This window comes from Trichomycterus rosablanca, chromosome 16, assembly GCF_030014385.1.
Source record: "Trichomycterus rosablanca isolate fTriRos1 chromosome 16, fTriRos1.hap1, whole genome shotgun sequence".
NCBI lineage: Eukaryota > Metazoa > Chordata > Actinopteri > Siluriformes > Trichomycteridae > Trichomycterus > Trichomycterus rosablanca.
Window position 1 is genome coordinate 2,984,238 of NC_086003.1, and position 16,892 is coordinate 3,001,129.

Here is a 16,892-nt window from a genome sequence, read left to right on the forward strand (position 1 = left end):
AGGGTTTTAACTGGCAACCCTTTGATTACTAGTCAAGTCTTTAACCCCCATGACAGTAAACTTTGCCAGTAAACATTAACATTTATGGCATTAACAGACACTTTTATCCAAAGCGAATACAATTCCAGCAATTGAGGGGGCCAACAGTGGCAACTTGGTGGTGCAGGCATTTGAACATACAGTCCACTAAGCTACCACCTCCCTACCATAACAGTGCCATGCTGTATGTCATTGAGCTCTCCAGTACAACGCGTAAAGTAAACCATAATAACCTGTGGTACCTTTTTAAAGGGTCCGTCCCAAAAACAAGGATGCCTGGTCGTGTAAAGCGAGAAGACAGGGAGATTATTCTATTTGCAGTAACAGCAGAGCCACTTTAATCCCTTCACCACACACACACCGTCGAAAGCAAACGCTGCAGATTGAATTGCGAGAGTCCTGAAAATAGGTGGAACAGAAACAAAGTTTGGATGGGACTAGGAGTGGAAGCGGCCTAGAGGACAGGTACGTGAGTCTGCGCCTGTTTTACAGAAGAGCTGAGACATGCTCGAGTGATTTCGAGCGTTAAGAAGCTTGACATTCCAGCTATCGTAGCCTTGATTCACTTCCACATTTCTCAAGGTGAATAGCGCTTTCTGAAGCCATAAATCAAATTTAGCACGATGAAAATATGTGGATTTCGTTCACTGGGTTTTAAATCTGAAGTGTTTATGAGAATGAATGATGGAGCCCCTGTAATGGCCCTGGGTTCAGAGTAAATGTGGCTTTTATAAGCGTTTGCTTTTTGGGTGTGTGGGTTATAGGTCTGATGTACCTACCGTTCCATAAAGGTCGGTCTTGGCATGCGTTTGGTGTGCACATGTTAAGAGGTTCACTGTGTAGGTTTTAATGCTCTGTATAAACAGCCAAGTGATGCACGTCACTTAGGCTTGTTTAGAAATGCCATGTTGCATTTTTACTCTAGTAAAATGCTTTTAGTGAAGTAAACTGAAGTTTCACACTTTGCTCCAGACTCCAGTTTGTTTGGCTTTGATTTTCTGTATAGCTAAGTGAGATCTAATCATGGATATATAATTATTTGATTCTTGAAACCTGTACCTCATTTATGAATTGAAATTGAACTAAGCCCTCATTGCCCTCACTGACCAAATGATGTTTGTGTGGTGGATCATTGTGGTTATGGTATGACTGTATTAGGAGCAGCAGTGTTGTTGGGATTTTAAGGACCTTGTTGTCAATGTTGCTAGGTGGTGATGATATCTTATAATTTGATACTATTATTTTCAGACCTAAGGAAAAGTATAATAATAATAATAGATGACATGATGGGCATCTATGATGCTTTATTTATTTTTTAATCCCAAACCCACAGGCTACGTCATGTCGCCCATCCATCCAAAAATCAGACCGTCTGGTCGTAAACAGAACACCAAGCGCCGGTGATATTGTTCATTCAGGAAAAAGAGAAAAACATATTAAATGGACACCGTGTCCAGGACGTAAACAGCATTTATACTGTATGATGTCACTTTAATAAACAGTCCATTTGAACACGCCTTTCCTCTTTCAGCACGGTTTGTTTTTATGTGCTGCCATAAACCCGGACGGTTCTTGTTTTCGTGTGTCGTGTGTCTCCAGCCATCTGACACTGTGCAGCCGTCGCTAACGTTCACGTCAACACATACGCCGGGTGGAAAGTGAGAACTGACGGCGGCATTTCGTTCCAAAGCCTGACTATGCTGCCTTCGTCTCTCACCATAAATGCCATCAAGGACTAACAAAAGGGGAGTGTTCCAAACCCCTGCAAATACATTTTAATTAGAAACTAATGAGCATTATGACAAGTCAAACGTTTACATTTGGGGTGTTTGCGCAGAACTCCATGCCAGTCTTGGGATTTTTGCTGTTTTGGAACTGGGGGGGAATATCAGCCACAGTTGCAGTCAGTTAACGTGTCAGTCAGTCAATCTATAGCACCTTCTATAACACCTTCCCAACAAATCAGATTAAAGTGCTTTAGGATATGCAAACGGATATTAAAAAGAAAGGGAAAAAATGGAAATGAAAATAACCAATAAAGATAAATAAAATAAGTGTAATTACTAAGATAATTAAAAATATAAGTAAATTATAAAACTTTGTCAGCTTATTAAAATTACTCACTCACTTTTTTAACCGCTTATCCAATTAGGGTCGCAGGGGGGTGCTGGAGCCTATCCAAGCTTTTTGTGTGGGCGCAAGGCACACAGTAACACCCTGGACAGGGCGCCAGTCCATCGCAGGGCAGACACACACACACACACACTCATTCACCTATAGGGCAATTCAGTGTCTCCAATTAACCTGGCTGCATGGTTTTGGAAACCCACGCAGACACAGGGAGAACATGCAAACTCCGCACAGAAAAGACCCGGGCTGCCCCGCCTGGGGATCGACTCCCAGGACCTTCTTGCTGTGAGGCGACAGTGCTACCCACAGAGCCACCTTGCTGCCCCTTATTAAAATTTGTTTGTTAAAAATTTGTTTTATATTTTACTACAAGAAAAATGTCTTAATATTTCTAGAATAAAGTAAAAATAGTTTTAGAATGAATTTGAAATATTTAGATATATTTACAAATATTTAGAGAATTTAATTTTCTTTGAGAATTAAAAGAAAGAAAAAAAGAAAAAAAGAAAGAAAGAAAGAAAGAAAGTTGAAATACAAAATATTTTGACTTTTTTCTCTAAGTAAAATATAAAAACCTATTTTTTTAACAGTGGCCATAATTCACCATCATACAAAACACTAAGACACAAGACATCAAATAAAAAGCACTACATAAAAGCCTGACTGAATAAATATGTTCTTAGTTCCCGTCTCATATCCACTGGAAGGCTGTGTTTTGGAGTGTAACAGCTGAGCGCAGCGTTGCCAAATATTTTTGTTTTGGTTCGGCAAACAACCAGACTTGATCTGAGGAGCCTGAACTGATTTATATGTTGAAAGTATTTCTGAGGTCTGGTGTGAGGCCGTGTAGTGCTGTAAATGCTAAGAGAAGAATTGTATTAATCAAATCAATCGAATCAATATGAAAAGTAACAGGTAACCAGTGTTTGGTGTATGCCAGTGTGTGCCGTCCTTTTGGTCTTAGCACCGGTGGCTCGTGGGTCACAGCAAGAATGTCCTGGGTTCGATCCCCAGGTGGGGCGGCCCGGGTCCTTTCTGTGTGGAGTTTGCATGTTCTCCCAGTGTCTGCGTAGGTTTCCTCCTGGTGCTCCGGTTTCCTCCCACAGTCCAAAGACGTGCAAGTGAGGTGAATTGGCGATACAAAATTGTCCATGACTGTGTTTGATACTAAACTTGTCATGAATGTAACCAAAGTGTGTAAAGATTTTAAATGATTGATTGTGGTTTTTTTAATCGGACTGGAAAGGAGAGTGTTAGAATGTCTAAAATGAAATAATCCTGTAATAACTCTCATTTTTTCTTTTAAACTCTTTGTAACAGTAAGAACGGCTGGATATTCCGGCTGCCTTGAACTGTTGATCTGGACCTTGTGTTTACAGCCTGTTGATTCAGATACTTTTATTTATTTTTCTTGATATCCTCCTTTATGCATCAGATTTATGTTTGGACCTAAATGTTATATCATTCTGAATAACAGAAGCGTGAAAGCTTCACATGCTCGTCTGGTGATCAGTGATTGGAAATGATGAGTTGCTGTTGATTGGACCTTGGATCTGTAGAGATTCTGATTCGTTTCAGACTGATCAAGTATGAACAGATCTCCCTCTGTGTCTGGAAGAGATCACCCAAGTAAATTTTTTGGCTCTGGGTGTATTTTTGCAAGAGGGAAAGAAAAACCCACAAGGCTGTCTTTATTCTTTATTCTTCTGTCCTGTTCAATATTTTATTGCCGCTTTTCTAGCGAAGGATATTTGCACTGGCAATATTGAATGTGAATAAATGAGGCCAGGGACACATCCTGCAATGATGAGTGAAAACGTGGGTCCTTCTTAAACTCATCTTAAATAAATATAAGAAAGCTCTATACTGTACATCTCTCCAAATCTATCAGACACAGAAACTCATAAAGGGTCGCAGTCAGGGTGGTTTTATCCTGACATTAAATACACAATGACATTCAGACTGCACAGACTGTAAACCCTAAAGTTATTATCGACAGTACCTGTCTGTTCTTCAGCCCAGATTGAGTGTCTGTCTCTTTGATCTTTCTTTGATGTTTGACTTTGCTCTCAAAAATCAGTCCTAAAATCATCTAAACATCCAATAATAATACAGCTTACTTATATAATACGTGCAAGAAACTCATCTTTGTGATCACTATCATCAGGTCTGTAAAGTGATCCTCCATGATTTAACATAAATATATAACATATAATATTATAATATTATTATATTATATAATTATGTAATTTACTGCATCACTGCAGGGACCCGAGTTCGGTTGGGTGCTGTACAGAAACAATCGACCGGGTCCGCGGGAGGGAGAGCTGCATAGGGAATTACCTGAATGCCGCTGTTTTGGAACGAGGGCATGTTAGCTGCACACATGTTGGAGGAGGTGTGTGCTAGACTGGGGCTCTCTTCATCCAGTGAGGGTGTCGTGCATGTGGCAGAGATCGTTAGGGCATTGAGTGACTTGGACATGTTGGATTAAACATTCAAACATTCATTAATTCATTCATTGTTTGTTTTACTACTGCTTTATCCTGGTCAGGGTTGCAGTGGGTCAGATTAATTAGGCAAAAGGCAGGAAACACCCCGGTCAGGTCGCCAGTCCATCACAGGGCAGATACAAACACAAATACACACTCTAATTAACCCGACTGCATGTCTTTTACATTTACATTTGTGGTGTTTAGCAGGCACTTTTATCCAAAGCCACTTACATGTATTACTGAATACAATGCAAGCAATTGAGGGGTAAGGGCCTCGCTCAGGGGCCCAACAGTGGCAACAGTGTGGCCTGAACCGGCAACCTTATGATTACTAGTCCAGTACCTTAACCACTGAGCTACCACTGTCCATGGACAATGTCTTTGGACTTGTGAGAGTAAACCAGAGCACTTGGAGGAAACCCACACGGACGCAGTGGGCACTTTTCTTCTCATCTCATGTAACAGACTGAAATCTGTCTAAACGAGTCCGTGTTGTTTTCGTTTGTACATATGTTGCAGTTAAACTCGCCCATGAACTCCGTTAGTAGCTCAGAAGACATCAAACCTCCGGTGGGCTTAAACGGCATGATGAAGATGCCAGCGCAGTCCACCGGCATGCCCATCTCCCTCACCAAACACATCTGTGCCATCTGCGGCGACCGCTCCTCCGGTAAGCACACTTACTCATTAACACGTGACCTTATATTAATAACTTAATAAACACATTAATAAATACTTTTAGCCGTGTAGGTGGCACCAGTGTGATCTGTGCCACACATATTTTGACAGGCGTGTTGTCTCCTCAGGTAAACACTATGGCGTCTACAGCTGCGAGGGCTGTAAGGGATTCTTTAAGAGGACGGTGCGGAAAGACCTGACCTACACCTGCCGAGACAACAAGAACTGCGTCATCGACAAGCGGCAGAGAAACCGCTGCCAGTACTGTCGCTATCAGAAATGCCTGGCCATGGGCATGAAGAGAGAAGGTACAGCAGATTACAGACAGGACACAGACGTAACACTCACCATCCCTCATACTTTCATATGACGTTTAGATCAGTGTCATCAGTCTCAAGTCAGCAGACCCTGTCTTATCTCAGCTGATCTTAAAGTCTAAGATGAAGTCAGCTGATATTAAAGTCCAATATGACATCGAATCTGCTGTCAGAGTTTCAAATTCTGAAGGCTTTTGAATGGCAGATTGGGATCACGGCTGGCACAGAAAGTTAATATATACTATATAATATATAATATGCTAGCCTGGCCCCATTGAGATCCGAGTCTCAATTCTCAAGGAGTCCAGCAATGCTACCAGTCTGGACAAGCACTCAACAGACACAGTTGGCTCTTTTTTAATAGAGTAGACGGCTCTATAGCGATAAAAGAGCACATAATGTGGTCCTCCGTACACGTCTCTGTAAGGGTGCATTCACCTGATTGAACTTTGACCCAGTTTGCAGCTGACATATTCAAAGCTCCGCCGATGAGACGAACTGTTTGATATGATGCGCTAAAAGCGACTCAGGCCGTACGAACAAAGCTTAACGTGACTTATTGTATTAAAACAACAAGTGAGGAATTGCATTAGTGGAGAGAACTTATTAGTTGTTTATTATTGTTTATTGTTATATTGTTTATTATTATTTATTGTATCTCCAATTCACCTCACTTGCACGTCTTTGGATTGTGGGAGGAAACTGGAGCACCCGGAGGAAACCCACGTGGACATGGGGAGAACATGCAAACTCCACACAGATAGGACTTGGACCGGCCCACCTGGGGTTCGAACTCAGGACCTTCTTGCTATGAGGCGACAGTGCTACCCACTTAGCCACCGTGCTGCCCCGAGAACTTATGAGCAGTACTTTTTAGGAGAAGTTTAGGGCTCCTGTGTCATTCTTTTAATACATTAAACCACATTAAGCTTTTTTAGACTCTCGGAGAAGCCGATTCTCACCAATTTCTCAGAAGCTTGAGCTGTAACACAAGTTTAAAAGTGAAACAGTGAGGAAAATCCAGATAAACACAGATACATGTGGAGCTTTTAGGCTGGATTTGACGGTTGTTCCACACAAATGCAGATTCGTCTCATATTCGGACTCTGATGATGTTTTACTGCACCGCTCAAGCCGAGCTCTGAGTAAAGCTGCAGTTTACGTCAAGGCTCGCAGGGGCTTAACCGGAGGGACCACAGTGGGACCACAGGGGGAATTCAGTACATCTAAATTTGGGTGTGAAGTGTAATAACAATGTATTACATGAAGTAAAATCATCAAGTGGTTTTTGGAATATTCAACATATTGTATTTGGCTCAGTTAGACTTCACTGATGCAAAGCAGTTTTTTCCCACATCTGTAGCACTAGGCGTCCTCAGGACCTGGGTTCAAACCTCACATCTGGCTACTGTCTCTTTCATTTACATTCAGGCATTTGCAGATGCTTTTAGCCAATACGTTTACAATAGTGGTTTAATGAAAATGGTGGGACGTGAACCCTCAACTTTCCATTCAGTAGTCAAGTACTTTAACGGCTGGACCACCCCTGACCTCCATTATAATTAAGTTAAACATGTAATAATGTATTTCTAGGACAGTCTCAGAGAAACACATTTAAATTCTTGTCCGTGGTTGTTGAACATAATTTAGGTTCCTTTAAGAACTGGGGAATCTGTGTCGGGTACTTGAGATCCCCTGAGCTCTTTCTACCTTCTGACTTTTAATGGCTCAGACTAACAGATCAGATTGTGATTGAAAGCGCACACGTATCCATTACACAGATAACAGCTAGCCGAGCTATTCAAACTGTCTTTACATCAAATCCCACCCAGCACCATGTGGAGTAAAACAATGCGAGACAGAAATGCATATCCACAGCGGGCTTCTTTTTTCCCCTCCGGTTAGGTCTGTTTTTCTCGACCCAAGTGTGTCCGTTCTCTCGCTCGCATTCGGTTTGCTCTGTTACCCTGTAAGAACCCCCGTAGCCCGAGGCAGAGGACGAGCCGGGCCGCCTCGGCCCCAAAAAGGTCTGAGCGAAACTGCAGAAAAACAGGATTAAATGAATGAATGGCCTCCTCCTGCTCTGGAGGAAATAAAGCTAACATGATTTCAGGCCTCCTCACCTCTCGCTGACTCCATGAGAAGTATTCTACCCTTGGGCTGACCTCCAGAATCAGACAGCCATCTCTGTAAAGTGGGGCCCCCTTCTCCTCCTGCCCCGAGGGCCCCTCTCGCCCGGCCACCGCTGTGATTCAGCAGCGTGGAAACAGTACAGCATGAAAGCAAACACTGAAAGTGAGCAGAGGGTTTTTGGACGTGCATAAATGAGGTGATATTCGAAGGTTTCGGAGGGTTTGTGGGAGAACGGAGCACCCCGTACGCACACAGAGAAGAAACGTTCCCGTAACCATTAGTGGTTTGAGGTGCAGTTAGTTCTGCTTTGGTCGCATTTAGACTTCCTGTTGGTCTGATCAAATGTCTGATCCATTAAAACCAAACACTGTGGGCTCGTTGCAAACAAAACACTCCATTGTGCTTTTTCTGAGCAGGCCCAGAGTTAACGAAAAAATTACACATCCAGGAATAAGTGAAACATCTGGAATGAAGCTGCAGTTTAGAAAAACATGTGGGTTAAAAACACAGCGGGAAGATTCACACAGTCAGATGATCCTGGGCATCACATTAACAAATGTTTGATTGCACAAGGTTACTAAAGGGTGAAGCTTATAAAATAGATGGATGGCAAATTAATAGGAATCTAAATGACTTCACAGGATGAATAAACATAGACTGTGATCAGATAAGTGATATGCACAAATGTATGTGTTGTACACCAGGAGAACAGTACAGGTCTGAGTGCTTGACCCTTACATTGAGTGGGTCCGGTGGGTCAGGTCATGTTTGGAGGGGCATTTTTTTAGGCAAGGTGGGATTCTTTTATTCCAGAGATACGTATTGTTTCATATAAATCTGTTCCAAATCACAACGAGCCATTCTGGTGGCCTGTGGTGGCCCTTTAATTTGTCGCTGGTCTGTATATATATATATTTTAATATAAAGCCAAGAAAAATGGGTCACAGAGAAAAATAATAATTGAAAAGTAAATAACAGGCGCATAAACATGACATGAACTTGTACACGAACACTCGTTGTGGAGGCTTTACATTACATCTTGTAAACCAGTGGTCCCCAATCACCTGGCTGCAGACCGGTACCGGTTCGCGGGTAATTTATTACCAGGCCACACAGAAAAAATAAATAACTAGAGATCGCTACAAGAGCAGTGAAAACACCACTTCCATTTCCAACACATGGGTGTTTGCACCAGTCCGTGAAATTATATCTTATATGAAACCGGTACGTGGTGCAAAAAAGGTTGGGGATCGCTGTTGTAAACCACAGTGGGACCAGATTTCCTCAACTTTAAGTATTTAAGTGTATTTCATTTTGTGTTTTGTTTTGATGCATCGTCTGTGTTGCCTGGGTGGCGGTAAAATTTAGGACAAAATGTGGGTCACTTAAAAAAAACCTAGAAAAATACAGGATGCTGGGGCACATGGGGTATATTCTTATACCCCTAAACCTGAGCTCACAGATCCTCAAGATTAGCAAGTGTCTGTTTGGTGACCCAGGAAAAAGAATTATTTCATCCAAAGAGCAAAACCAACTTTGCTACTTGTACTTTCAGCTATAAATGTCCACGGCATGTTTAGAACCCAAACTTTTCCAAACATGGAGTAATTTAGGTTGACCAACATACAATAATAATAATACAATAATACAGGTCGACCTACATTAAATGTTGTATTAAAAAAAAAAGGAACGTAGCAGTTTAATCATTATTTCTGGTTGTGTATTCTGGTTGGACCACAATAAGAAAGTTTTCTTTACAGTAAACAGAACAGGGATCTTGATTTTTTTGATGTGGTCTTTGTATTAACTACTGTCAACCAACTGGGTTTCTTTATAGGATTCAGGTAACTAACAAATGAATATTAACTAAAGCAGCAGCCATCTTCAACTTCCAATTCCAGTTCAATATTTGCATCAGAAACTCTGTTAAATGTTGTCTGCATGACCTCAGTACTGAATGGGCCCAGTTCTTTTGCACACAGCCGTTCAGGAGGAGCGTCAGCGAGCCAAGGACCGAAATGAAAACGAAGTGGAGTCCAGCAGCAGCGCCAACGAAGACATGCCCGTAGAAAAGGTTCTGGAGGCCGAGCTGGCCGTCGAGCCCAAGACCGAGACCTACATCGAGACTAACCTGGGCGTGCCGTCCAACTCGGTGAGTAGCGTGGTTTTTAATGTTCAGGCTCGAAATGACTGCCGTTTAAAGGGAAGCGATCGTGTCATATGAAAAAAAAAAAAAAAGTAAAACATGACAAATAATATAGATTTTGTTGTGTGTGAAATATTTGTGATTTTTTTTGTCTTTGGTAATTAAATATTTGCTCCAGATCTAAACCACTGGTCTGAGGTCTCTTAATGTGCCTCAGAGGTGCTGTAAAAGGACCTTTTATATGAATAATTAATTACCTGTGTGTATTATTGATTAGGGGACAATTAAGGGGTTAGATAACAAAGAAAGTAAAAAATTAAGTGAATCTGTCCCCAAAGTAAGATGTTCTTTTTAATTTACATTAAGGAACACATTTTACTTCAGTGTTACTTTGCATTATCAAGTCAAGTAAAAATTTTGCTTTTTACAGTGGACATTGTTTCAAAGCAACTTTACAGAATCCAGAACCGACCGACCCAAAACCCACTGTGCCAGTCACTTTTTATATGCACTGTATATACACCGATCAGGCATAACATTATGACCACCTTCCTAATACTGTGTTGGTCCCGCTTTGCTGCCCCATACACAACAAACTGTGCTGCTCTGTGTATTCTGACACCTTTCTATCAGAACCAGCTTTAACTTCTTCAGCAGTTTGAGCTACAGTAGCTCGTCTGTTGGATCGGACCACACGGGACAGCCTTCGCTCCCCACGTGCATCGATGAGCCTTGGTCACCCATGACCCTGTCGCCGGTTTACCACTGTTCCTTCCTTTGGAGCACTTTTGATAGATACTGACCACTGCAGACCGGGACACACCCCACAAGAGCTGCAGTTTTGCAGAGATGCTCTGACCCGGTCGTCTAGCCATCACAGTTTGGCCCTCAAACTCGCTCAAATCCTCACGCTCGCCCATTTTTCCTGCTTCTAACATCAACTTTGAGGATAAAATGTTCACTTGCTGCCTAATATATCCCCCCCACTAATAGGTGCCGTGATGAAGAGATAATCAGTGTTATTCACTTCACCCGTCAGTGCTCATAATGTTATGCCTAGTCGGTGTATATGTCAACTGTATTTAATTTCTTATGATGAAATAAGCCCCACTCCAAAGTCTTTTTTCTATTTGACAAAACAGCCATGTATTGTATGACATAAAACTCAAACCCGGATGAATTTGCGCTTGTTAATGCTGCTACTGCTTGAATGGAGTTTTATTTAATTTAATCTCAAACAGAAACTGATCTGACACGTAATTATTTGTTCTCAAACAAACGGCGCTCCTAGTGGAGGTCGTGCTGATGAAGATTTACTGAAGCCAGAACCGCAAGCGCTGCTATACAGTATATTTATTATAACACACACAGTCCACCCACACGTATCCTCATACTTCTGTAGTGAGTGTAAGTGTATTTTCAGAAGATTGAGATGAACAGTGAGAGTGGGGTGATGAGAGAATGAGCAGAAAGGACTGAGTGCTTCTTTTGGTAATGCTCTAGAGCCGAGAGAACGTCCTAAAAGTGAGTTTGGCGGTTATTTGAGTAAATGGGGTTTATTTTTGGAGGATGGTAAAGTGTGAGTGGTGGCGGGTGACGGCGGAGGGGAAGTGCTGCCTCCCGGGAGAAGCTGCTGACACTGGAAAGCACTTCATCTCAGTCTCACTCAGTCTTCAGTCCACAAGGGGTCAAGATTAGATTCCAGATATGGAGCAGTGGAGTCCAGATCGGAGGCAGATTAGAGTCTCGAATTTCTAAGTTTACAAACTAAATTCGGGCACTGTGGCTCGATAGGTAGCACTGTCACCTTACAGAGAGAAGGTCCTGGGTTCGATTCCCAGGCAGAGTGGTCCGGGTCCTTTTTGTGTGGAGTTTGCATGTTTTCCCCGTGTCTGGGTGGGTTTCCTCTGGGAGCTCAGGGCCCTTTGGTTAAAATCCCAATAAATAAATAAACAAACCAAATTCAATAGCTGAAAAAAGTTTAATAGCCAGATTTTCATGACTTCATTGTAAAGAATGGACCACACTGGTCGAAATGGTAAAGTTGGCACTGCAAGCATTCGGGTTTGTGTCTTAGCAGTACCTTCGGGCTGGTTGGTAAATTTACAGATGTGGCTGTTGCAACAGCACCTCCTGAGGTACTGACACGAATGGTGGAGAAATACTTGAAGTGTAGCGTGACCCTCTTTAGAAGTAGAAGATTAGAAGATTACATGAAGATTACTTCTTGTGAGTAGAAAGTGAAGCTGGGTGGGACGGCTGCTAGTCTGTTATGCTTCTCGGCCACCAGGGGTTTTGTGCTTAAGGTGGTAAGGTGGTGGTTGACAGTGTAAGAAGTGGAATTCGTCTAAAGACTGTAAAAATATATATATAGAAAATAAAAAGAAACATTAGACAGAGACACAAAAATATAAGACAAATTTAATCAAATTGATTCCTATAATTTTTTTTAACAAAATAACGTCTCTGAAGTTGAAACAACTGAACTTAATAATTATGAGGGGTGTAAACATAGTTTTTGTTATATATCTATACTGTATTTTGGGAATACTCTACCAAATATATAGATATAGATATTTAGATATTACTAAATAATACTATATATATATATATATATATATAATATACAGTATATTACTAAATAGATATATAGATATATAGATATTACTAAATAATACTAAATATATATATATAGATATATAGATATTACTAAATAATACTAAATATATAGAACAGGGTTTTTTAACAAAAAAATGGGTCACTAAGAAAAATAATAATAATTAAATAAACGAATCTTAACAGGCACATAAACACTAAATGAACTTGTACATGAACGCCTTCTTGTGGAGGCTTTATGTTACATTTTGTAAACCACAGTGGGAGCAGATTGTTGACACTTTTATGTATTTATTTATTTTTATATGCATTTTTCTCTCGCATGCATTTTGTCTTCTGCTGCTGAGGGATACCCGATTGCATCCGAGGAGAGCACGTTCGCTGTACACGGCTCTTCCGACACGTGTACAGCCCTCCTCTTCTCGCCCCTGCATTCTGCACAGGCGTCTCTTCCGCCAATCAGGGTACTTACACAGCGTATTAAGACCCACCCACCCACACATAGTCCGGCCCCCACCCTGCAGATACGGTGGCCAATTAGTATCTGCTGCAGGCACTGCCAGTTATGCCCGCCAGATGACACCCAGCCCACCGGTGGCAATGCCAAGTTTCGAACAGAGGAGTTCAGAATCTTGGTGCTGGTGTGAAGTATATTTCGTTTTGTGTTTCGTTTTGATGGGTCACGGTAAAAATCATAGACAAATTGTGGGTCGCTTGAAAAAAAGATTTAAACTTTTCATATAAAAGACATTTGTGCATTGAACTGCATGATGGGGCGACTGTTCTCCTGGACTTTTGCTTTCTTACATAACTAACATTCGTGAGACCTTAAAATGAACTAAACTACATAAAAAACCTGACAAAGGAAGCGGTACAAGCTGTTTAGGACGAGCTGCGATGTCTCTTCATGTGTGGTATCCTCATGAGGTCCTGACTCTTTATTCCTCCTGCTCACTCTGTCCTCGTTCGGCCTCACGTCCCTACTCGCTAATTAATCACAAGGCCTCGGCCTCGATCGTGCCTGATGGCTGGGGTCCGGCTGCACCGAATGACCCGTGTTTAGCTCATGGTGACCTAGAACAGGAGCTAAACATGCGTTAGTAACTCGCCTCCACTCGGACTAGAAGAGAGGAGGAAGCCTGTCAGACTCGGTCCTTCTGTATTTTATTATTATTATTTTTATCTTCTCCCCTCCAGTTACAGTTTTCTGTGTTTGGTTGAGATCTTGTGTGTCAGGTCGCACTATTTGCTTTGCATCTGTTTGTATTTCTCTTTTATTCCTTTAAAAACAGCTCGTTACTAATCATGAGTTAATTGGACGTTGTTTATTCAGTCTGTTCTTACTCCCACTTTGGGCTCTTTCCCATGAAGTCTATAAAAAAGCTGCTGATGATCCACTCCCTTCGTCTCACTGTCATCAGCCAGCTGTGATTTGGATTAAGCAGACTATAAAACATTAAACGTCCTTCAGTCTTCAGCTTCCTATTTCTGCTCAGTTTATTAATATTTCATAAAACAGTGTGCAAGCAGGGCATTTTTAGCCAGAGTCCGGACTCTATATGAGTAATACCGGACAGTGAGTAATCCAGGCTGAACAGCTTCATTTCAGTTTGATCGTAGTGTATCTACACATAATTTCCAGGAGGACTTTAAGAGAGGATGTCTTTTGATTTGCTTGCTTTTGATTTGTTGCCCGGAGAGCCGGTGTTTTGAACAGAATAGAGTGAATGTGTGAGGATGGACGTGAGCTTTTGTGAGCTGAAGTCTAAAGCCTGTCGAGGGAGTCTGGACATCCAGCTGCAGAAAAGCCACTGAAGATCCTTCTATTGATCCCCAGGATTTTACAGACTTAGACTTGAGAAACTTTCTCAGTCTTTTAGGTGTTTGGTTGTGCGTGGGAAGCTGGACAGAAGTTTAGCAAAAGTTTTTATACTTTCTGTTTTGTTTTGGCTTTGGCTTGTTTTTTTTTTCAGCCAGTTTATTTTTTTCTTTTAATGTCGTCATTGGTGCAGTTCTCACTTACTGGCTCGTTCTTCCCTAAAGCTACCAATCTGAGAGAACTACAGCCGAGATTATTTGTTTTTCAAAAGATTCACTTTAGTTTTGTGATACTTCTGCTTCCAACCAAAGAGCTAGAAATGCACCACTCACTCTCACTCACTCACTGTCTTAACCGCTGATCCAATTAGGGTCGCAGGGGGGTGCTGGAGCCTATCCCAGTTTTTCAATGGCTGCAAGGCACACAGTAACACCCTGGACGGGGTGCCAGTCCATCACAGGGCACACACACATACACACACACATTCACCTATAGGGCAATTCAGCGTCTCCAATTAACCTGACTGCATGCTTTTGTACTGTGGGAGGAAACCGGAGCTCCTGGAGGAAACCCACGCAGACACGGGGAGAACATGCAAACTCCGCACAGAAAGAACACGGACCACCCGACCTGGGGATCGAACCCAGGACCTTCTTGCTGTGAGGCGACAGTGCTACCCACCGAGCCATCAAGAAATGCACCATGTAGACAGAAGTATTGGAACATCCCTTCTTATTACTGAATTAATGTGTTTCAGCCATAGCAGTTGCTAACAGGTGTAATAAACCAATTATATAAAGAAATGATATGCTTCCAGTTTTGCAGCAACAGTTTAGGGAAGACCCTTTCCTGTTCCAGCATGACTGTATGTCCGTATAAAGACATGAAAGCTTGGTTTAACAGCTCTAGAATGAACTGGAACGTCAACTGAGGCTTTCTTGACCAACATCAGTGCCCAGCCGTACGAATACTATTTCACTTTATTGACTCAGTGGGTAGCACTGTCGCCTCACAGCAAGAAGGTCCTGGGTTCGATCCCCAGGCATGGCGGTCCGGGTGCCTTCTGTGTGGAGTTTGCATGTTCTCCCTGTGTGTGCTTGGGTTTCCACCGGGAGCTCCCGTTTCCTCCCACAGTCCAAAAACATGCAGTCAGGTTAATTGGAGACACTGAATTGCCCTATAGGTGAATGTGTGTGTGTCTGTGTGTGTGTGTGTCTGCCCTGCGATGGACTGGCGCCCCGTCCAGGGTGTTACGCCCCCCCCCCCCCCCACCCCCACCCCCCTGTGAGTGCGTGACACAAATTCCCACAGACATACTTCAAAGCCTTGTGAGAAGCCTTGTCAGAAGAGCGGCTGTTGTTCTAGCTGAACAGATCACATAGACGTCTCTCTATTTTAATATTATTTGTGGTTTTTTAAATAAGATGTCCAACAAGCTCCTGGTCAGGTGTCCAAATACTTTTGACCACATAGTGTATTTTGAATAATGGTTCATTTAAGGTCTGTCAAGTGTGGAATTCATCCAGGTCTAAAGAAAAGACGAGTATATTTTCTGAATTGATTTTTCTCGTCAGTGTAGACGTTTTAAAGCGACCCGTATTGATCCGAGTGTCCTGTTGAATCATGTTTGCGCTACAGTAACTCTGACCGCTTCTGACACGGCGGTGGAATAACGGCGCTCGAATTGTATCGGCTCTCGTCCCTGCTGCTCTTTACAAAAGCATGTATATCTTCCTCTCTACAGCTCACTCAGTCCTCACCACGGTTTATCACCAGGCTCGTTCAGGGCCCCGCTTTGTCCCCGGCACTAATAGAGACATGACAGCGGGAGTGGACTGAGAGGGCCGAGAGGAGTCGATTTGCTCAGTAAATTTTCACCGCTGATGAATCGTCTTCCACTAAATAAAGTTTTTCCTGCAGTGGCTGCTTATGAGGAACGCTGGAGCTGCAGGTCTGAGGATCTGCAGGCGCTTCCTGCAGGAAATGCTTGCTTGGCGGACAGTGCATTTTTAACACTGCCTCTCTGCAGGTATTTCCTGAGCGGCCCAGGGCGGCAGCATTGTTTGTTTTGGCTTCCTGTTCGCTCGTGCATGGAGGAGATTACTTATTACTCATCAGCCCACAAAGATCTCACACCCTGACAGCTTTATCACATGTGAACGACTGTCAGAAAAAACAAATACTCCATTAATCATCATTACATTTTCTGTAGTACACGATCTGGACAGAGGATTGGGACACCTCTTCTAATTTTTGGCTGAACCCTGTAATGGAGTGACCTACTGCTTTGCGTCCAGTGTTTCCTGGTAGAACCGGAGCGACCATGACCCTGACCTGGATAAAACGAGTTGATGGAAAATAAATTAATAAAACCTGAATTATTTATTTATTTATTTATTTATTGATTTATTTATTTTTTTTTTTTTTTTTTTTTTTTTTTTTTTTTTTTTTTATTAAATATCATATTTATGTTGAATTAATAAAGTTATTATTATTATATAATATACTAATATATAATG

At 42.1% G+C, this 16,892-nt stretch overlaps 1 protein-coding gene across 9 annotated transcripts in view; it reads left to right on the forward strand.

The window, feature by feature from the left end:
* rxraa (retinoid X receptor, alpha a) overlaps window positions 1-16,892 on the forward strand; it is a 99,931-nt gene that overhangs the window by 64,024 nt on the left and 19,015 nt on the right. For 3 of the 9 annotated variants that reach the window (XR_010015035.1, XM_063011998.1, XM_063011999.1), the window contains exons 4-6: window positions 5,175-5,334; window positions 5,471-5,650; window positions 9,760-9,944. Coding sequence is in view for 8 of the 9 variants with exons in the window: in XM_063011998.1 (XP_062868068.1) it covers window positions 5,175-5,334; window positions 5,471-5,650; window positions 9,760-9,944 (525 nt within the window). In the remaining variant the exon portion in view is untranslated. The remainder of the gene's footprint in view (window positions 1-5,174; window positions 5,335-5,470; window positions 5,651-9,759; window positions 9,945-16,892) is intronic. The other 6 variants (XM_063012002.1, XM_063012003.1, XM_063012000.1 and 3 more) reach the window with 3 other exon arrangements.